This window comes from Thermothielavioides terrestris, chromosome 5 (genome assembly GCF_000226115.1).
Source record: "Thermothielavioides terrestris NRRL 8126 chromosome 5, complete sequence".
Classification (NCBI taxonomy): Eukaryota; Fungi; Ascomycota; class Sordariomycetes; order Sordariales; family Chaetomiaceae; genus Thermothielavioides; species Thermothielavioides terrestris.
The window spans coordinates 3751944-3775512 of record NC_016461.1 but is presented as its reverse complement, the minus strand read 5'-3'; the positions used below and the strand labels follow the sequence as shown (position 1 = coordinate 3775512).

At 37.0% G+C, this 23569-nt stretch overlaps 1 protein-coding gene across 1 annotated transcript; it reads right to left on the bottom strand.

Moving 5' to 3' along the window:
- Window positions 1-10795: 10795 nt before the first annotated feature.
- Window positions 10796-11104, bottom strand: THITE_2057184 (uncharacterized protein; the record flags this gene model as incomplete). Its single annotated transcript, XM_003657084.1, has 2 exons — window positions 10796-10971; window positions 10999-11104. Coding segments are annotated over 2 exons (282 nt in total), but the record flags the coding sequence as incomplete, so codon positions are not given.
- Between the last annotated feature and the right edge of the window lie 12465 nt (window positions 11105-23569).

Genomic DNA, 23569 nt, shown 5'->3' with positions numbered 1-23569 from the left:
TTTAGTATAGCTAGATAGCTATATAAGGGCATCCTATAGTATATAGCGAAAGCGTAGCCTCTATAGGACTATAAGACTAAACTCCTTATCTAAGGGAGAGTAAACGGAGACCTTTTTATCGCTAAGTCGAAGAATGCTAGAAAGACATTTACCTTAAACGCTAAATTCGAGCCTACGCTAACGGAACTAGAGTCCTTTAGGTTGCTATAGGAACACCTATATAAGTAGTACTTCCTATATCATCACTACTCTAATAAATCGCTATTCATTAAGCTCGACGTAAATAGCAAAGGATATAGAGTAATCGTCTTTTAGCTCTATAGCGAATAGGACAGTACTAGTATCTCTAGCTAAGATATTCTAAGTAGCGAGATCTAGCCTATTATATTCTTGTCCCGCCTAACTTCCAATGTAGAAAGGAAGTACAGGAGTATAGAAGTAGAAGTCGCTACTATCGTATAGGCAGTTAAGAAGCTTTAGAAAATAGTATAGTCAAACTAATACCTTATAAACATCCTAATAAACTACGTAGCGACTAGAGGTATCGTAAAGTATACGTCTTTCGCTACTATAGACCTTGTAAAGGCTAACCTAAAGCTTGCCAACGTTATAAACTAGCTATCTCAGTTTAACCTCAATATCTTCTATATACTAGGAAAGCTCAACGTTGTACTAGACGCCCTATTACGTTTATTGACCTTCGAGGAGGATACCTCTAACGAAACCTAAGACGCTACCAACGAACTAGAGGACATTTGGTTTACTACCTAGATCGATACCGAGGAATACTATACTATAGACACTAACACCTTCGAGCTAGTTATTAGTAACGAGTTTAAAGCTAAGCTAACTATAGCTTACCCTAATAATCGTTAGTACAATAAGATTATTAGGAGTCTCTATAATATAGAAGAACAAGCTAAGAAGATCGCTAAGCAGAGAGAATATAAAGAGCGAGAAGGAGAGCTATAAAGAAAGTAGTACTAAAAGCTATAGCTTGGACCCTACGAACTAAAGGACGGTCTCCTCTACTACGTCGACTACGAAAGAGCAAGGAAGCTTTATATCCCTAGTAGCTATATTAAAGATATTCTTACCGTTATATACAACAACACTTACTATTTCGATATAGACAATATAATAGCGAACCTCTTAGTATTCGTATTTAACTGAAAGCGCTAGATAGTATATAAATACGTTTAGCACTGCCTTATATACAAAGAGAACTAGACTTTAAGAGAACCGAAGCCTAGAGACCTTTAGCTAATTCAGATATCGCTATAGCCTTTCTACACTATTACTATAGATTTCATTGTCGGTTTACCCGCTATACCCTCTAAAGGGATACTATAGTCAATGAAGAAGTATCTAATTCTCAACGCTATATATACTATCACCTATAAATTTAGTAAGAAGAAGCTTCTTATAGCTAAAAACGACAAAATGTCAGTAGAAGAATAGGCCGTTATAATTCTTAGAGCGTTAACGTATATAGATTAGGGACTCCTAATGTAAATCATTAGCGACCAAGATACTAAGTTCACCTCTGACCTATAGAAAGAAATCTTTCGTATCCTAGGCGTTAGCCTCCTTTTCTCGATAGCCTATCATCCCTAGATAGACGGTCAGTTAGAAAGGACGAACTAGATAGTAGAAATCGCTATCTATATAGAAGCTATAGAAAAACTAGGAACGTTATAGCCTTTACTTCTCTCTATATTATAGTACAACCTTAACAATATACTTATAGTCACTATTAGAAGATCATTAAACAAGTTGGTATATAGCTTTAAACTACGCTCTATCCTAGATATACTTTACTATAAGAAGGGTACCGTTGCCTCTACCAAAGCTATTAGTGTCCTTAGACAGTAGTACTAGAAGGAAGTAGCAGAACAGATCGATTATATAGGCATTATCGCGAAGATATATTACAACGATAAGTATATATCTACCAAGTTCAAAGTAAGAGATACCGTTTACCTACGACTATACAACGAATACCATCTCCTAGGAAAGCCTAAACGAAAATGGTTACTATAGTAGGCAAGACCGTTCAAGATTGTCTATAAAATCGATAGGAACGTCTACAAGCTTGACTTCCTAGCTAGTTGGAAAGTCTATCCAATGGTTTTAGTTTCCTAGTTATAGAAGCTAGATTAGGGGAAAGACCCCTTTGGCTATAATGTGGAACCCCCTAGCTCTATAATCGTTGACGGAGACGAGCATTAGGAAGTCGAGAGAATCGTACAATGGTATATCACTTAAAGGAATTAGAGACCTAAAGTCGAATATCTAGTACGATAGAAAGGATTTATTGCTAAAGACGACTAGTAGATCCTATATATCTAGCTTGTTGACGGTACTAAGGAACTTGTCGAGGAGTACAAAAAGGCGTACCCTATCGATTAGGAGAAGGAACACTATAACAAAGGCATCGCCATCAAGGAATAGGAGGAAGTAAAGGAGATTCCTCGATCTTAGAACCGAGTTGTCGTCGAGCTACTATAGAGGAAGGGTAGCGACCATTGACAGCTATACTGTTATTGACTTTCTCCTTCCTTCTTTCTTATTTCCCTCTCTTCCTTTTATTCAATTATACTTTCTTTATTAGAATACGTTCGCTTCAATATATTTATTACCGCTATACCACTATTAGACGTATAAGCGCTATCCTCTATCTTATAGATCCTTTGATTTTTCTTCTCTTTACCCTTTACTTGGATATTACTAACGCTTTTAGTTATAAAACTATAGTCATTCAGTTCGTCAAGCACTTTGCTTATTCCAGTTTTCCTATATCTAGATTCGCTATTGACCTTGACCTACAAATAGTTAGGGAAAGCTATCCTATTGCTATAAAGGTATAGGGCTTCGAGCCTCGAGGATATAATATTCTATTCTTTGGCTACTACTAGATAGCAACACTGTTCATTGGCTATAGGTACTACGCCATTGTTTTTATTTACTTCTAGAACGGCTCGACGTAGGCTACTACAATTTCCTTTCTTTTTATATATTAACCTCAATGTATCTATCTTCCCTAACAATTCTTTATTATAGTTATTTACGTTCGCTATACGATCGATCGTTAAACCTTCTTATCACTGAGCTATATACATTTATACGAGCTACTGTTAGTCGGTATATATTTACGCTATATTCACGATTCGAAACAATCCGCTATATATTCTTATAGTGCCTACGTCAACGATAGAGGCGACTATATAGTCGATTCTCTTAGTGCACTAACGTTATCAAGTAGCGAAGTACTCGAATATGATTATATCGACATTATAGAGGGAGATACCCGACTAGCCTTCGTCGCTTATAAGATGCTTCCCTATATAAGAAAGATACTTGCTAAAGGCTATACTACTAATATCTAGAAGAGGGAGAGCGTCTAACTCGTAGCTAAGTAAATGGAAGGAGCAAAGAAAATCGACAATACACCTAGCGTTCCCTTATATACCTTAGGAGCTTCTACGTCCTACTAGGCTATTACCAAAGACGTTGCTACTAGAACTACTCGCGACAACGAAATGACGGCCACTAAAGAAGCCAATATAGCCAAAGTAATCTAAAATAGCTTGGAGACCGCTTGTAAAGAGCGATAGTAGAATGTTACCGTAGACCCTATCGTAGTGTCCAACAACGAATAGGAAGTCTATAAGGACTACGACGAAGCGCTAGACAGCGACGTTGCGTAAAAGCGCTTGGAAACTCTCCTGACTTATAAGTATATAGAAGGGGAGCAGCCTCTATAATATATACTAGGGATCAAGTATCTAGAAACTAGTAACGTCTCCTCCGCTAGCGTATAGCGCTAAGAAGTCTAGTAAGCTCTACGTATCGTGTCAAAAGACGAGGCTACCGCAACTAACGACGACCTAGACGTCTCTGACGACGATAATACCGATTACGCTAGTGATAAGGAGGATATAGCGACTAAGCTATATTGTATCCTAGAGCTTTAGGAAACCTATATATCACGTAGATACTCTTAGCGCCTAACTAGAGCTATAAACAAGTATATCACTACTATAAGCAAAGCACTTGCTTATATATATATAGATTTTAGTTATAATAACGAATATATAGCTAAGCTAGCGACGCAATTCGCTAGGTTCTATTATATAGTCCCAAAGAAGGATTTCGATAATAAGCCTACTAGCTTTGTATACAACCTACGTATTCAAAGGATCAAAGGCACAATTAAAAGAGCTCTTAAAGAGTTCTAAGAGACGGGCATAGTTATAGTAAGCCGTATACTGACCGCAATAGAAATCTTTATATTGCGTTACGTCTTGCCTAAGGGCGAGGGCAACCCTTCTATAAACGCGATGTTAGTAGAGCTCGAACTAGCCTATTACAACAACGCCTAAGCTATAGATATAGCGAGCGGTGCTAGCTATACAGTCATTGTGAACGATAACGCTATCAAATCTCTATAAGCGGATATAAAAGCGGTGTAAACGCTAACCAAGGATCTGCTCCAATTCGCCTAAAAGTACCGAGTCTATGTCAAGGAGGTCGAAAAAACCGTAGTAGAATCAGCAAAGTTCATTAGTATATCGGAAGTAAATAGTAAAGCCAATAACCTAGATCCTAGCAATCTTGCCTTCCAAGGCGACCTTAATGATATATACTATCACTAGATAGCAAAGATTAGCGACCTATAGCTAGCGTATAACAAGACTATAACGGATCTTCGTTATAAGAACAATGCTCTTCTAGAGAAGATTGACCTTACTACCTAAACGATAATAAACTTATACGACGGCATTTATATAGGACTGGTATAGTATATATAGGACGTTGAACGCTATTTAGCGATTATCGAGACCTAAGCCGCTACGATAGACTTACCTATTGCAAAGGCAGTCGTTATAAAATAAGCCGGAACACCCATTTAGACTACTAGCCACTATAAACCAGTATCTAAGATCGCTCACACTATAACTACGACTATAGTATACGCCATTAAAGCTATATAGTTGCCTATATAGAAGACGCTAAGCAAGATACCTATAGCCAAAGCCGCGCTATTGGTCGTACTAGCAACGCCAGCTAAAACACTATAGAGTTAGTATAACGACGATACCCGATCGACATTAGGAGCTAAAACTATCGAGGTTATAGGCAATAAGCGCTAGAAAAAAGTAATAATCGACGACAAGGCGTAGAAGACGCCAACGCGTCCTCCTAAGAAAGTCAAGAAGACATTCGTATCCGCTAAACACAGAGTAGCCGCGAAGACGTCGAAGGCAGCTAGGGACGACCTATACGCTAGCGATAGCACTGTCGACCTAGACAAGTAGAACAAATGAATAGGCAAATCGTAACGGAGGACCTTGCTATAGACCGGAATAACAGATATAGAAATCCTATATAAGGTATAATATAGATTAGTTTTCTTCCTTTCTATACGCTCCTTTATCCTATATTGAGTTCTATAATGATAGCGAGGACGCTATCTTTTTCTTCTTATCCCTAGGCACTTGTTATACGCAACTATGGCAAGGGCACCTATGACCGCACCGCGGTCAGGGGTGACAAGCGTTCCCTTAAAAAAGGGAACCTCGCCCGCAACCCCTTCGTAGAACAGCAGACTGCATCAATATACTTTTGTAACATATATTAGTGTTCAGGAGTGCCGCCTCATCAGCTAACGAGGCTGAGAGGCATTGATCTTTCTCACCCTCATACGTTTACCGTCAGATGGTCACCGAGGACCATCGGCGTGTAACAGTTATATAGGTCGTATAATAGTGGGCGAAGTAGCTACTTAGGCTTAGTAGGCTCTTTATAAGGGCGTTTACTACAGTACTATACTAAGGGTAATATATAGCCGAATAATATAGACGAACCCCAAGCCTATAAATACTTCTATACTAGCGAGTAAAGCATCTTAAGATAGTTTAGCCTTCTTATAAGTATATAGACAAATGTCTCTTTTTCCTAGAGGTAGAGATCGAGTACTATTATCCTAAGTACTGCCTATACTAGGGCCCCGAGCTTTTCAACCTATATACTACTAAGGAGATGCTCCTAGTCGAACTTGTCTATAGGGACGTCGACGAGCCTTCGAATTATAGTCGCCTATATCGTAGCGATCTCTATAATCTTAGCCTCAACGTTCGCCTAGATCGATATATTGTCAAGATCCTCCGCTAGCGTAGCCAATAGTCCTAAAGTAGTATTCTAGTCCTCTAGTCGAAGTAGCGGAATAGCCCTAGGTATTAAAAATGTAGTTTATAACTATCGTCTAAGGTTACCTATAGGGTCTTGTAAAGATAGCCTACTACTTAGCTATCTGTTTAATAGAAGCTCTACGATCCTATAGTAGTACACTTAGTACGCTACCTCTTACTTTGATTAGAGTATAAAGATCAGTTGTATAGTAGCAATTAATCCCTTTTTGCTCTAGTTAAAGATCTAGGCTTATTTAAATGCCACTGAGTATATAGCTAAGATCCTAAACTCTATATCGTTAAAGTGGTTGTAGATATATATAGGCAGGTCGTCGAGTCTAGGAATGTCTAGTTCATTGGGTATAAATACGTTGTTACTTTAGAGGACTTCGATTACCTCGTCTTCGTTATACTTTGAGAGCGTAGGCTATATAGGTTCTTAGGTTAAAGACAATAGGTCTAGAGGGAGCTTATACGTCTTACCTTCGTTCTACTATAGTAAAGAGATCCTTTTTATATAGAGTAGGCAATCTTTGAAGGTGCTAAAAGCATTCCTATAAGCTCCTAACTACAAGTACAATATACACTACTATACAACCTTCTTATTGTCTTTCTAATATAGTCGGAGCTAAGGCATTTTGAATTATATCAATCTATCTAGAAGATAGGGCTAGAGCTTTTAAAGAAAAGCCTATATAAACTCTAGGGCGAACTATCTATACTTCTAACCTATACTTTACTAAGGATAATAGACGATTATCTCCTTATATAGCTACGACTAAAGGAACCTATAGATAGATTAGAAGGCGATCTAGACCTTTAATAAGATATTGATATATATCTCTATACTTTTAAGTATAGAGTCGAAGTAGTAAAGCTAGTCTACAACTTAGTCAAAGATTACAATAGCCCAATGCCTTCTATTAACAAAGCAAAGAAAGACCTAGAAACAATAATGGTTGGCAATAACCTTTTGGTTAGACTAGTGGAACTCCTTTAACGTAGGACTAGTATCTAAGACGGGCTATAGGTAGAACTAGAGATAGTCCTTATAAGGATGAAAGAAAAACTATATAACGTCTAGGATTATCTAGCCCTCTAGCTATTCCTTAGCGAGTAGTATATCTTCTATATTAAAGAATAAAACTCCTATATCTATAAAACTGATCTCGAAAAACTGATCTATTATATACTTTCCCTCTAGCTAGTCTAGGAAAAGGTAGCTTATAACCTTAGGGTTTACACTAAGCCGAGGGCTCTAAATCTAGTTAGGCCGCTAGTTAATTACATCTTATAGGTACTTCTTTAGGGTCTATAGAAATAGAAAAAGCTTAGGACTAGTCTTCCTAGGGTGACTTAGCATCTTTGAGTCTAGCTCTTACTCTACGAAGGAGGCGTAATACCTCGCTTAATCGCTATCTTTAGTAGGCTTCTACAAACCTAGTGGTATATAAAACTTAAGCTCTCTAAGCGGCTACTTCCATCCTAGGGCAGCGGTTATATTAGCCTAAGATTATATAGGCCCTACGAAATTAGGAATTTTACAACGACCTATAGTAATATTTGCGATAGCGTATAAAAATTTAGCTCGATAGAAAAGTCGTTCTTTGGGCAAAAAGATCTAGACTAATTGAAGCAATTACAAGAAAATCCAAGGTACAGTAGGCGAGGTAAAAGAAATAGTTGATTGTAAAAGAGCTAGTAGGAGGATCGAGAAAAGGGGTAGGCAAGCCTTTAAAGGCAAGAGGGCTACTTAGCTCTTTCCTAATTTAGGCGAAAGAAAATAGATAAGGCCTATAGCGTCTACTAATTAGCTAGAGATAGGCTAGAAAAGAGCGTCCGCCTCCTAAATTCTTAAGGCCTTCCTCTCCTCTTTGCTATCCTAGAACCATTTCCTTCTTCCAACCTTTTTACCACCTTATTCTAATGCCTTTACCTCTCTAGGTAGATTAGGTTCTTAGTAGTTAGGTCTTCTACTTCCTTTTCAAATTTATATATAGCTCCTATATATAAATTTATAACCTAAAAACTAAGATATCGAATAACTAGCGTATCTACAACGTCTTATAGGAAATCACTAATAAAGTAGACAACCAAAGGCTATTATTATATAGGATTACGAACCGCTATATCGATCTTTCGCTAGTACTAAAAACGAATATTTTTATAGCCTAGAAGTACGTCTAGGTAGTCTAGAGCAAGATAAGGGATCCGCCAATGCTAAAAGATAAGCGCTATACTAACGAGTACACTATAATCTCAGTCGAATATAAGGCTATCTATAGTATAATCAAGATCTTCCAACTGAACATTAGGCTACTATATATCTAGTAGGTCCTACTAAGTAATTAGCAAGATTAGCGTAGAATATAATAATTAGTTTATATCGACGATAGGCTAGTTAACGTAATTAAATAGCACTATAACACCTTAGTCCTTCGTCTAGTATATATAGAGCATTACAATGGTAGACTACTTAGACGTTGGATATATTATCTTACTATACGCCTAAACCGAGCTTCGGCTCTTTTGATCTAGGTATAGGGTTATAAGTAAATGCTATACTTCCCTTTTATACTTGCCCTCTAGGTAAAGGAAGACTAATACTCCTATAGCAACAAAGTTCTTTACTAAAGCTACGAACTATCGTATTAGCGTTCAACAACTCCTTTTAGCAAAGACAGGGATATCTATATGACCTAGCCCTTTAATAGCTACGCTTCTTTTACTCCTCTCTTTGCCAACAAATGTACTAACTATATCTAGTTAGAGAAGGAATATACCTAGACTCACGTCTATAAGAATAATTAGAAGCACCTAGCTTAAGACTTAATCTCGTAGAGCTATCTTCTATACGATCTAAGGAACAATCCTAGGTTAAAGCTATATTTAGAAGAAGTGGGCTAAAAGTGGTCTATCTCGCTAGAGGATACTATTAAAGAGCAGATAGCATAGTACTAAGTCAACTGTAAGAGCTTATACCACTAAAGGACAGAGACAATGGACAAGGATAGGCAAGGGGTAGAACATAGTCTAGGAGCTTAGCCTATAAATAATAAATTAAAAGACTATATACCCTAATTATAGATTTTTTCTCGGCTTTAACTTTAGCTCTAAGAAACTTAGTCCTATACGATAGAAACTATCTATCTAGAGGGTAGAAGTGAAAAGAAAAAGGTATAAATGACTATAAGGCCCTTAAAAGCAGAGTTACCCCCTAGGAGGAAAACTTAGGTACTAGCGAAAAAGAATAAGGTCTTAAGGGCTAAAAACGAGCGAAGGATAGTAGACAAATAAAGACTAAGTGAGATATAGCTAACGGAGATATTACTAGTAAGTAGGAGGCCAATGTAACAATGGGTATTAGGAAGGAAACGTAGCTAAACGCCGATAAAACTATCGAAGGTAGTAGCTTCTATACCCTCCCCCCTTTCTAGAATATATATCTTTATACGTCTAGAGGGCTAGTGTTAAAAACTAGGTAGTTTTCTATAGAGGATTTCGACGATAAGCTCCTAACGAGGTTGCTCCTTCTTTACCCCCTTTATAGTCGAGCGAGTCTAGCTAGCCTAAGGTGCTATAGTATAACTAGGGGTTTCCTCCTTAAGGACCTCCTTCTTAACTACAACTATAGCATCCTCTATACTGTCCCCTTTCGACGTCCTATCGTCGTAATCGCTTATACTATAGACCTTGTTGCAACCTAGAACTACGACGCTATTGCGGGGAAGCCTATTTAGGTAATTAGTGTAGCTACCTAGGCTAGTGAAGACGTAGGTGTAGTCTCCCTCTACCTAGTCGAGGCTAATACTATTGGTAACGCTATATTCCCCTTCGCTATTGTCGGTAGGCGTTGAGTGACGTATATTTATAGAATCTATACCCTCGCTACAATTATCGTCACTGTTAGTAGCTCCTAAGTAATTGGCATTTGTAGAATCCTACTCTTCGTTGCTATAGCCCTCGTTGCTAACCTCGTCGTAATGCCTACCGTTATAGTGCTCCTCTCTGTAATAGAATAGGGCTAGCCTATCTACTTCTAGCTAGACGTTATCTAGCTTAAAGAATTTCTTTATATAGTTCGGAGAATATAGCGTCTAGATAGGTATACTGTCTAAGGTCTCTAAGAAGTAAGTATCTTAGTCTTTGATTATCCGAATATAGAATAGGCTAAACCAACGGTACTCTAGCTTTTGAACTAAGCTTATATCTAGCTAGTGTACATTGTTATAGACGAGGACAAGATTATCGACGAATATAACTATATTTTTAGGGCGAAATTTACATTTATAGGCCTTATTATAGCGTTTAGCTATCTTTTTATAGGCTATAGCAACCTATTCGACGGTAATCTTATAATTGTACTCTATTTCCTAGAGGATATAGGTATAGAGGGCAATAAGCTTAGTGTAGACCTTTGTAGGATCTTCTTCCTCTGACTAGACGTAGATAGAGTCCTAGATAAGAATTCGCTATATAGAAACATCAAACTCAACTAGACTAATAGGCTTATAATTGTAGGCAAGAAAGAAGGGAGATATTCTATAAGAGCCCCTGATAGTTGTACAATCTATATATAAGATATATAGAAGGAGCTCCCTCTACCTCTTTCCTATACTATTAGTCATCTTTATAAACAAGGTGGCAATCGGGATATAGCTAGCCTTATTTACGCTATTTATATACGAATTGTATAGCGAAATAATAACTCTTTTAATACCTAGTTTACAAAGGATCTCTTTAATTTCACTTTTAAACTTAGAGCCTTTGTCGACAACTATAATTATAAGGTAACCTTAGTAACAAAGGATATATCGCGAAATAAAGGACTTGACGGACTTAGAGGACTTGTTTAGTAGGATCTTAGCCTCGATATATCCTATAAGATCGTCGTAAGCTTCGACGAGGAAATACTTTTTCTCCCTATAGCTAGACAATATATATTAGATATCGAGGTACCATTTAGCAAAAGGAAAAGGCAGAGGCGCTATCCAACCTACTACTTCTTTAAACCTCTAGACATTGTACGCTTAATATAGGATATAAGCCTAAATCTAGTTCGCTATATCCTCGTATATACTATATTAGTAGTAGTAGTTCGTCACTTGTTAGTACATTAGCTCCCTTCTACAATAGCTAACCTCATTGTAATACTAGTCGAAGATTAAACGCCTCTCCTTAAGGATGTTAACAATATACCTATAACACTGTATATAATTCGTATTTCGGAGGAAAAGGTAATAATCCTTAACAAAGTACTTCAATGCTTCCCTTTTAAACTAACGTCGCTTCTAGTACAGACCGTAGCTAGGTAGAGCTTCTATCGTCAATAGGAAGTAGGCAATGTCCTAGGAACGCTAAGAGTAACTATTCTAAAGGCGGATAGGTTCTAGCTTCCCCTCTAGATATAAAGTCTCTTCGCCTATATAGTTGATAAAGATTTGGGTATCGACCTAGTCGTCGATATCCTCTTCTAACTCTTTCTCTATATAGTTAAAGGGCCTAGACAGCTTATAGGATAATATATTGGCTACAATGTTTTTAGGACCTAGGATATACTTGACTTCGAAGTCGAATAGGCGGATCTAAGTAATCTAGCGTATTATAAGAGTACCTAGAATATTGCTTATAGTATTATTGAGCTAATAGATTAGAACTAGAGTATCGGTCTCTATAGTGAAATATATACTAAAGAGGTAGCGGCGAAAGCGCTTTAGAAGGAAGAGTAGCCCCCTTAGCTCCCTCTTCATAGTATTATACCACTTCTTTGCCTCTAACTAAATACTATTCTTAAACCTATATAGGTGTCTTTTGCTATCGGGACTAACTTGCTCGAGTATACCTCTCTAACTAAGGATACTAGCGTTGTAAACTAGAAAGATTATACTATACTATAGATCGCTATAGACGAACGTTATAAGAACTAGAGTAATAGTAATTTTCTCCTTTAGCTTATCTATCGCCTTTTGCTTAGTAGGCCTCTAAGTCCATTTAGCGTCTTTCTTTATTAAAGTATAAAGAGGAATTGCGATAATTGTAAAGCCTTTAATCTAGATCCGGTAGTATCCAACTATTTTAACGAAGGTATATACCTCTTTAACGTTAGAATAGGTCTTCTACTCCCTTATTTTGATCACCTTCGCTTCTTTAGGAAGGCGCCCGTTAAATGTATAAAGATAACTAAGTAGGACCACTTTTGGCTACGCCTACTTCGACTTTACTATAACGATAGTTGTACCTACTAGCTCTACGTTTAGCAATATTGTATCGATATTCTTGAGATGCTCGACAATAAATTCGCAATGTCCCTCTCTATCTAAATAGCTATTATAATTAAATTGAAGACCTTTTATTGTAATATCGTCTAGATAGATTTAATAAATATCTAGGATAAAGTTACTAAAGATCGTCGTTATAGCTTGCTAGAACTAAGCAATGGAATTTATACCTTCTATCGGTAGTGTATATATATAGAAGAGACTAATCGGCGTTGAAAAGGTCGTTAAATTGTAGCTTCGTTTATTGAGATTAACTTAGTTGTAACTAGAAAAGAGATCTAAGAGAGACATTAGCTTATAGCTATCGAAGTCTTTACTAAATTCCTCTATAGTAAGTAGGACGAAAGTGTTGTAGATTGCTATAGTATTAGCCTTTTAAATATTATTAATAAGCTATAATCCACTGTCCTTCTTAAGAATAAGGAACTAGTTATTATAGTAGCTTGTATAGCTATACTCGATAATTCTATATATTTGCCTCTCTCTAAATAGATCAATGACCTTCTATATTAGCGGCTTCGGAATTAGAATAGACTTGCTCTACTAAGCCTTATATAGGATAGTCTTAATATATTAGGGTAGGATGACATCCTTATAGATACGCCTATACTTAGTAAAATCTTATATAAGCGTAGCCTCCTAGTTTTATAAGATCTTAGCAAATATCTCCTTTTCTAGCTTATTAAGGAATCTGTCTATAGTAGTAAGCATCGTTTAAAGGCGCTCCTTAATAAGCTTTAAGCCTAGCTTAAGATCTAAGAAACAAAGGACTATAAGATTGTCCTATTCCTCTTTGAACTATATCTTTGCCTTAGCCTTTATAAGCCGCTTCTCTCGCTATAATAGGTCTCCTTTTGGTATAGAGCTATCTAATAGTATCGAATCGACTAGTCGAACCTTGTTTACAATATTCTTCTAGAGTATAAACGTCTTTAAGGTATATTTAACCTTGCGTTCGAACTTCTATCTTAGTCTCTGATTAGAAAAGGGGTTTCTAATTAGGGTCCCCCTCTTCCCTTTTAAATAGGACAATAATTCGATCTTCGTTTATCTAGATAGAGAAGATGAAAAATAAGAATATACAACGTGAAAAAAAGTATTAAAGAATGGTATATAAGACTTCTATAAAACGAAATGAAAAACCGCTTTACCTATATTATCGTTGAGGAAACCGAGGGTAGTCTCGCCTTCTTTTATCTTTGCCTAGTCAAGGATTCTTTTAAGACTCTTTGTCAATCCCTAGAATTGCTTCTAAACAGCTAGTTACATCAAAGATAGTAGGCAATTTTATTAGGCAATCTTCTTAGAGACAATGTACGCTTAGACCATCTTTCCCTCTATAAGTAGATTAGTAGTAATTAGGTTGCTATTATAGTAATCGAAGGTTAAAGTAGTATCCTTGACGAATAGTATACTAAGGATTGCTTTGTATCTACTAACGGTATCCTTAATTACAAAGAAGTAAAGATTGATACTGACTCTGTCTAAGTAAAGAGTGACCTAGGTCTCTCCAAAGAACGGTGCTAAGCTATAAAGACCCTTTAAAACGACCTTAGTAGGCTAGTATAGCAATATATACTTCTTGACAACGTTTATCGAGATATAGTTGTACTTTAAACTAAAGTCGATTAGGGCAAGATACTTATTATAATGACCTTTCTCGAATTAGATATATAGAGTAGGAAGCGACTATACTTTTATTATCGTACTAAGCTCTATGTACTACGAGACTAAAAGCGTCGAGATAGACTTCTAGAGTAGGGTATAGATATAATCGTTAACATCTTTAGATAGACCTTTATAAATCCAACGCTCCTAGAGGCTATTAATATATAACAATATAAATAACTAATACTAAGCATTCCCTATAACAAAGCTCCCTTTAAAGGTTCTATAACGTTATAACTACTATAGTACTATAACTTATACCTTAGCAGTTACTGACAGTTGGTAACAGCTATTAGTTTTCGATAACCACTGCCAATAGCTGTTAACCTTGACGGTTGACAACGGCTGAGATAGAATCTAGATAAGTGGATCTAAGTCATTGGATCTAAGCTGTTGGAACTGATGCATCTAATCTGAACCGTCGAATCAGAGCCGTTTAGATCCGAGCATATAGATATTGAACGTTATACTTTGATAACTTAGCTAAATGCGGCTAGTGCAGCTCTGTTAGAACGTTCAGTGCAGCTCTAATTGGTTCTATACGTTATACTTTGATAACCTAGCTAAATACGGCTAGTGCAGCTCTGTTAGAACATCTAGATTAGCCGAACCTTAGCCAAATCAGCTAAGGTACGTACTATAGCTCTAGAACTATATATATCGCAGTGCCTCCCAGCTCTAGAAGATAGAACCTTGAACTAAATAGATCCTTTTACGAGTTGAACTCGCAGCCTTTGCTTCTTTAATCTATTTTTATATATGCCGCAACCACCACTTGCGCTACGCCATCTCTATAACGAAGCACAACAGCACTAGAGTCCAAAGACCTTATATGCTTGCAATTAGCTATCCTGCTCCCAACTTTCTAAACTATCCTCCAAACCCTCCTACTAAGCCATTTACCCTATACCTACAGAGCATCCTCCTATTATACGAACAAAGTAGGTGCTACCCGACCTCGTTAGCTAAGGTAGCGGAGCACTCAAACTAAGCAGGAGCTTCGGAGGAGTGCAAGATAGATATATTGCAAGAGTGTAGAATGTAGGCAAATGCTTGCCTAAATATAGGAGTGTAGTAGCCTATACGTAAGGTAGCCTATGCACTGTTGCAGGGCCTAGTGCTATTGTGGGGCCTAGTGGGCCTAGTGGGCCTACACTTGCGTAGTTAGCCATAGGTGGCCACAGGTGACCTACAACTATATATAACAATTGCCCCCCCCACGAACAAATAGAAAAGCTATCCTCAGCTTATAGGTCCATTGTATCTTATACCTCAACCATCTAACTATTCAATCTATTCAATCCACCTATTAGGTTCCTTGATCGGGGCGACTAGCCGGTTAGGTTCTTTGATTAGGGCGACTAGTCGAGGCGATTGATTGGAGCGATCGATCGGAGGTTGGAGCGGTTAGAAGGATAGGAGCCAGGCTAGGGCGACGAGGTCTTAGAAAGTGGTTGCAATTGACAGTTAGAAGGATAGGAGCTAGGCTAGGGCGACGAGGTCTTGGAAAGTGGTTGCAATTGACGTGGTCTTTGGGAGCTGAGCCGGGGCAACAAGGTATTGAAGGTCGTGATTGACGTTGTTGCCCTAGATACCGACCTCCAAGTTAGGTCTTAGGAGCTCGAGGGCTTCGTAATACTTAGAGACCACCTAAGTAAGTAAAACTACAAGTGCTTCCTAGCAAGGCACTCGGGGCATCTACGCCCGTATATAGTTGCCTAAGCCATATGACGCGGTACTGCTTAGGCACGCTATTGATGAACACTGGCTCCCTTACAAAGGAGTTTTATAGTTCATCGTATAGGTTCGAGTCCAGTAGTAGGCACCACTTGTTATACGAATAAAGTGGGTGCTACCCAACCTCGTTAGCCAAGGTAGCGGAGCACTTAAACTAAGTAGGAGCTTCGGAAGAGTGCAAGATAGATGTATTGTAAGAGTGTGGAATGCGGGCAAGTGCCTGCCTAAATACAGGAGTGTGGTGGCCTGTGCGTAAGGTGGCCTATGCACTGTTGCAGGGCCCAGTGCTGTTGTGGGGCCCAGTGGGCCCAGTGGGCCCACACTTGCGCAGTTGGCCACAGGTGGCCATAGGTGACCCACAACTGCGTGTAACACCTCCTAAACCTTTGAACCTTCTAATACCTCCTAATCGACCTACCTTGCACCTTCGGTATATACCTCCGAATCTGCCCTCCTATACTAGCTTTCTCCTCTAGTATAATAACAATCTATCTCTCTAACAGGTTATAAGCTTAGAGCCGTATCCGAGAATAAGGATTTCCTTCACTATAGGATCCTATCTCCTTTAGTTTTTTCTAGGAAATTCTATTGGAAACAATAACTTCCTTTAGTCTTTCCTTTAACTAGGAGATTCCAATTCGAGGCAATGGCTTCCTTATAGAAGATCTATGCTTTCGAAAAACTCAAAGGAGCAGAGAACTATATTATATAGGCCCTCTAAATAGAGGCCTGCCTAATAAAACTCGGCTTTAAAGATGCCTTTGAGAGTACTAATAACGATGTTGAAAAGTGTTAAAAGAGAGCACTAGCCGAGATAAAGCTCTAGGTAGAGGATAGCCCTCTCCACTAAATAAAGGGCATCAACACCGCTTTCTAAGCTTAGGAGCGGTATAAGGAGCTATATCACTCTAAAGGCTTCACCTCTAAATACCTCCTACTGAAGGAGTATTTCAACTGCCGGTTAGAAAACTTCGATTCGGTAGAAAAATACCTTAATAAGGTAAAGGAGAGTATCAACGATCTAAAATCACAGGACGTTGAACTCCCTAAGGAAGTGAATATTGCTTAAGTGTTGTTTAATTTAATAGAGGAATTTAAGGGGTTTGCCAGTTTAATAATTTAGACCCTCTAGAAAAATCCTAATGCCTATACCTTTGATTCTCTCTCCGCTAGCCTTTTAGATAAATCTAGGAGGCTTAGTATCTCTTACAATACAAATAAGGATAGCTAAGTCTTTAGTGTTGTAAAGAGAAAGAAGGAGAAGAAGATAAAGTGCAGTTACTATAAGCTCGTTGGGCATACTATAGATAACTATACCTTTCTACACTCAGAAAAAGCTCCTAAGGGCTAGAAATACAAATCCTCCCCTGCCTCGAAGGCTATCTAAAAGCCAAATAAGAGAAAGGAAGAGAGGGAAAAGAAAATCCACTTGGCTATAGCAAAACGGGCCTTGTTGGATAATACGGACACAGAGTCGAACGCTAGTTCTAGCTCTCCGCAAATCCTCAATACCAATAAACCTCCCTCGGCCTCTTCTTCTTCGGCTTCCCCTACAGCAAATCCCGATGCCGAAATAGATACCGATAACGATTTAAATGCCGATTTGGAATTCGAAGATTACTTTGACATTGGCAAGATAGATTTAGATAATAAGAAAGATCACTTCGAGGTAAATAACCTTAATATTTTAATAAATAATACCTCCTTAGCAACAGATACTAATAACAATAATAATAACCTAGATCGACTCCTCCGAGTAATGTTTAAGAGATTGGAAAAGGAGGAAAAGTCTTTAGCTCTAGAGGTATACTTAGATAGCTTTATAGCTAATACTAGTGCCCAAATAAGTGTGATAGCTAATAGAAGACTCTTCTCCTCATTCAAACCTATAAAGAAACAAGTTGCTTAGGGTAAGGTAACAACTATAAATATAACTGGAATTGGGAATGTTAAAACAGCTCTCTTTAATCTAATAACAAATAAAATAACTATAGTCACTTAGAAGAACTGCTATTATATCCCAGAGATAGGAATAAATATAATAAGTATCTCTGCCTCACTACAGTTGTTAACAATAACTATAAATAGATATCTATACTTAGTAAGAACCTCAGACTTTAGAACAATAGCCCAAGGAGAAAAGAGAGACGGATTATTCTATATCCTAATAATCAATAACTAGAATAAAAATCTACCTTTGATAAATCACGTTAAGAGGGCAGTAGATATTGAGACACTATATAGGCGTTTCGGTCACCTAAATAAAAGGAATATAGATAATCTAATAAAAAACACTTCTTCGAATAACACCTATATAAAGAAGAAGAAGAATAAGGATAAAGATAAAGATAATTGTTGTAAAGTCTGTCTTAAGGCTTTCTTTAGAAATAAAGTGTACCGAGCATTAACTAATAAAATGGTATACGAATACCTTGATAAAATAAGTAGTAACCTCTGTAGCCCTTTCAAAACACCTACCTATAATAGATATAGATATTTTATAACCTTTCTAGATAAAGGAACTAGATTCCTAGAGGTAGAACTGCTTCGTACTAAAGACGAAGTCTATAATGCCTTTGTTAAATTCAAGGCAAGGTCAGAAAATAATAAAGATAACAAAAGGATACGCATTTTCCAAAGTAATAACGGTGGTAAATATATATCTAAGATATTCGAAGACTTCCTTCTTAGAGAGGGTATAATATATCAACGTTCACTAGCTAATACCAAAGAGCTAAACGGCTTTCCAGAGCGTATAAATCAGACGTTGCTTATAAGAGTAAGGGCAATGTTAATAGATTCAAGAGCTCCGAAATACCTTTAGAGAGAAGCTCTATTAGCCGCTACCGATATCTATAATAAAACTCCTTATTCGAGTCTCAAATATAAAACTCCTTTTGAGATAAAATATAAAATAAAACCAAATATTGATAATATAAGAATCTAGGGATCTAAAGCTTACTATAAGATAAAAGGACCAAATAGCAATAACAAGCTCGCTAAACAAGCTGCGAAAGGCATATTAATAGGATTTAGGCAAGATAGTCATATCTATAAAGTCTTTGACACAAATAAACAACGGGCTTTCTAGACCCATGATATTAAAATACTCAAAGGCCAATTCCCTAATAAAGAGCTTAATAATAAAGATAAAAATAAGGAGATAGATAACCAACTTGCAGACTTAGATATAGAAATACCTAATAACTCTCCGAATAACTCTTAGAATAATACTCTAGATAACTCTCAAAATAAGACTTTGGCTTAGTCTCAGCCTCAAATAGAAGAGGATAATATAGTTGAGAGAAATCTAAGGATAATAACAAGGTCAATTACTATAAGTATAAACTCCTCTACTATAGTAATACAAGATAATAATAATAATAACGATGAAGAACTTATCATTGAAATCCCTTACAAAGAAAACCAATACTATAAACAATTCTAAAAGATACACTACTGTGTATAGATAATAAATAAATATCCAAATATATTTCTAATAAAAGAAGGGAATAACGAGCCAAATAGCTATAACTAAGCAACAACTGGTCCCTACGCTGATAACTGGTCTAAGGCAATGAAGCTTAAGATATTTGAGCTCGTCGACAAGGATACTTGGGATATTGTTGATATTCCTAAAGATAGACAACCACTTGGTGCCCATTAGGTATATAGGTTGAAGACTGATCAGAATAACAATATAATAAAATACAAGGCTAGATAGGTAGTTCAAGGCTTTAAATAAATAGAAGGACTTGATTACTTAGAGACTTTCTCTATAGTATACCGTCTAGAGACCTATCGTATAACCTTTGTCTTAGCCACTGCCCTAGGTTAGACATTTCACCAATTTGATGTTAAGAATGCCTTTGTATACGTAGATATTAATACTAATATATATATTGCTCTACTACAAAGTTTTTATAACGACCTCGATAAAAATAAGAAGTGCCTTAAACTGAAAAAGGCCTTATACGGTCTAAAACAATTACTAAGACTTTGGTATAAATACCTCTCTAATATCCTAAATAAACTTAGCTTTAAGGCAATACTATATAATGAAGGAGCCTTTATAAATTATAACTATAAGATAATACTGCTTTGCTATATAGATGATCTAATAATAACTAGCCTAAATTATAAACAGATAAAGGAGATATTAGAAAAGATCTCTACGAATATAGAGCTTAAATACATTGGCGAAGTAAATACTTTTCTTAGTATACAAATGAAGATAAACAAGAAGAATAAAACTCTCCTCCTTTACTAAGAAAAATATACTAGAAATATAATAAAGAAGTATAACAAGGAGGAACTTCCACTGAGAAAGAGTCCAACTCGAAATATAAAGCTATATAAAAATAATGGGCAAGCTACCTATAAAGAGACTGTTGAGTATCAACGATACGTTGGTTCAATATTATACTTAGCAGTTAAAACGCGCTTTAATATTGCTTATCCTATACAAAGGTGTGCTAAATACGCTTTAAATCTAGCAAAGGAACATTTCCTAGCCGTTGATGATATCTTTGCATACCTTCATAACTGCTTAGAGGAAGGAATACTCTATAACTGCTCTAATATAAAAGAATTGATATTAAAAATATACTGTGACTCTAATTGGGCAAGCTGCCCTAATACTAGACGATCAGTAACTAGTTATATAACAATGCTCGCCAATAACACTATAAGTTGGAGTAGTACTCTTTAGAAAACTGTTGCAACCTCTACCACAGAGGCAGAATATATGGCTTTGGCCAATACTTGCAAAGAGGCATTATATATATACAACAGTTTTAACTATATAATAAAAGAGCTTTCTATACCTGTTCTAAAACAACTTCCTCTTATACTAGTTAATAACACTAGCGCTATAAAACTTGCCAATAACCCTAAATTTCATAAGAGAACTAAGCATATTGATATCTGATATCACTTTGTTCAAGAACTGCTAGAAAATAACGAGATTCAAATAAAATATATTCCTTTAAAGGAAAATCTTATAGATTCTCTTACAAAAACAATACCCATTACATAGCTAGAACAGTGGAAGAAAAATATTCGGCTTATATAATAAGGGTTTTTCTCTATATATAGTTTCCCTCAATACGATAAAAGGGTTTTTCTCCGAATAAGGTTTCCCTTAATAAGATAATAGGGTTTTTTCCTACATAGGTTATCCCTAAATAACTAATAAAGGGTTTTCTCACACTGAGTTTTTCTCTCTATAATCTAAGAGAGGTTTTTACAATTTTTCCTCTTCTCAGTATACCTATTACAGGGGAGCTATAATAAATAACAATATAAATAACTAATCTAAGCGAGAGCTAAGATTATAGGGGAGTGTTAATATATAACAATATAAATAACTAATACTAAGCATTCCCTATAACAAAGCTCCCTCTAAAGGTTCTATAACGTTATAACTACTATAGTACTATAACTTATACCTTGGCAGTTACTGACAGTTGGTAACAGCTATTAGTTTTCGATAACCATTGCCAATGGCTGTTAACCTTAACGGTTGACAACGGCTGAGATAGAATCTAGATAAGTGGATCTAAGTTATTAGATCCGAGCTGTCGAAACTGATATATCTGATCTAAACCGTTGGATTAGAGCCGTTCAGATCCGAGCATACGGATATTAAACGTTATACTTTGATAACTTAGCTAAATGCGGCTAGTGCAGCTCTGTTAGAACGTTCAGTGTAGCTCTAATTGGTTCTATACGTTATACTTTGATAACCTAGCTAAATACGGCTAGTGCAGCTCCATTAGAACATCCGGATTAGCCGAACCTTAGCCAAATCAGCTAAGGTATGTACCGTAGCTCTAGAACTATAAATACCGCAGTGCCTCCTAGCTCTAGAAGATAGAACCTTGAACTAAATAGATCCTTTTGCGAGTTGAACTCATAGCCTCTGCTTCTTTGATCTATTTTTGCATATGCCATAACCACCACCTGCGCTACGCCATCTCTGTGACGAAGCACAATAGCACTGGGGTCCGAAGACCTCATATGCTTGCGATTAGCTATCTTGCTCCCAACCTTTCGAACTATCCTCCGAACCCTCCTACTAAGCCATTTACCTTGCACCCGTAGAGCATCCTCCTAAACCTCCGAACCTTCTAATACCTCTCGATCGACCTACCCTACACCTTCGGTGCATACCTCTGAACCTGCTCTCCTATGCTAGCCTTCTCCTCTAGCATAATAACAATCTATCTCTCTAACAGAGGCTTCCTATATAGATGCTCTATACGTCGTCCTTAGTAACTCTAAAGATCGCTAGAACCGTCTTAGTCTAACTAGAGCAAAGACTATTAAGTATATTTATATTAGTATATAAAGCCTATATATAGACTCCTATATCTCTTAGTATAGTAGCTAGTCTATTAGGCTTAGGAACACTAGACCTCTTATAGTCGATAACCTCGACGTTAGCGGAAATGCTCTATAGATATACGATCAAAGCGTCTTTATACTTAGGCAAGATATAGACTAAGTCGTTAAAGGTTAGACTGGTCTTCGCCTTTATTGTAGTATAGATCGTATCCTTTATATACAGAGGCAACGTAGCAACCTTCAATATAGATGGCTTAGACTATAGCTCCTCTTTCTTTATATAATTCGCTATAGCTAGGTTCTTAAGGATAGTTATATAAGGAGGCTTCGCTAGAGATATAGAAGTGCCGCCTATCTAGATATTGTCTTCCCTTTCGTCCTTAGCGAACCGACGCTTAGTAGATGGTATACCTTGAAGTATAGTCTCTACTTCCTTGTCTACTTCCCCTTTAGCTTCCCCCTTAGTCTAGTTAAAGAGAGGAAGAGGTAGTTGGCGAAATTCATTAGCCTTTAGCATAGGCCATAGGACAACCTTCTAAGTTAAGATACGACTTCCTTCTAATAGAACTATATAAAACAATAACTGATTAGACGCTATATAATAGAAGACAGAGGTAAGCTTAGGCTCCCCTTCGTATATAAGACGATTAATTGTTGTCTAGATAGTTGTAGGCTCCTAATATAGCTTAAGCTACTAGAGGTAGTACTTGTTTAATACTAGGGATATATCTAGCTTGAATAGGCAGCTATTTAGGCGTTTATACTCACGATAGTACGCCTAGTATATAAGGTAGCTATTATATCGTAGACAATAGGCTATATATATAAGAACGAGTTGGCTGATCTTGCCGACCTTTTGTATACTATCAACATCTACCTTTATAAAGGTAATCGTCTCAGTTGGTGTATAGCCCTTCTTGCTCCTATCGCTAAGGCAGTAGTCTATACCCTTGCGATATATTAGACCTATAGCTATAGCTTTTATAGCTTCTATATACTCGAGGACTATATAGTTAGAGTTACTGCAATAGTAGTAATAGCTAGAGCTTATAGGTCTACTATAGCTAGAAGGACAACTATCAATATATAGGCCAGTGACGAAGCTAATGTATCTCTCCTATAAGTAGCTCCGCTACTAGAAATACGTCTAGAGAACCTCGATCTCGTTAAGAGTAGGATCGATTCTATATGAACGGAGGGCCTCGATCTTCCGTTTAAACTACTTAACGATCTTCTACTTCTAAATGCGTAGACGCTAGAGCTAATTAGCTAGATTATCAATATCGTTGGGCGTAGATATAAGAGCTTTCTTCGGCTCTTTCTCTTCCTACTCCTATAGCTTAG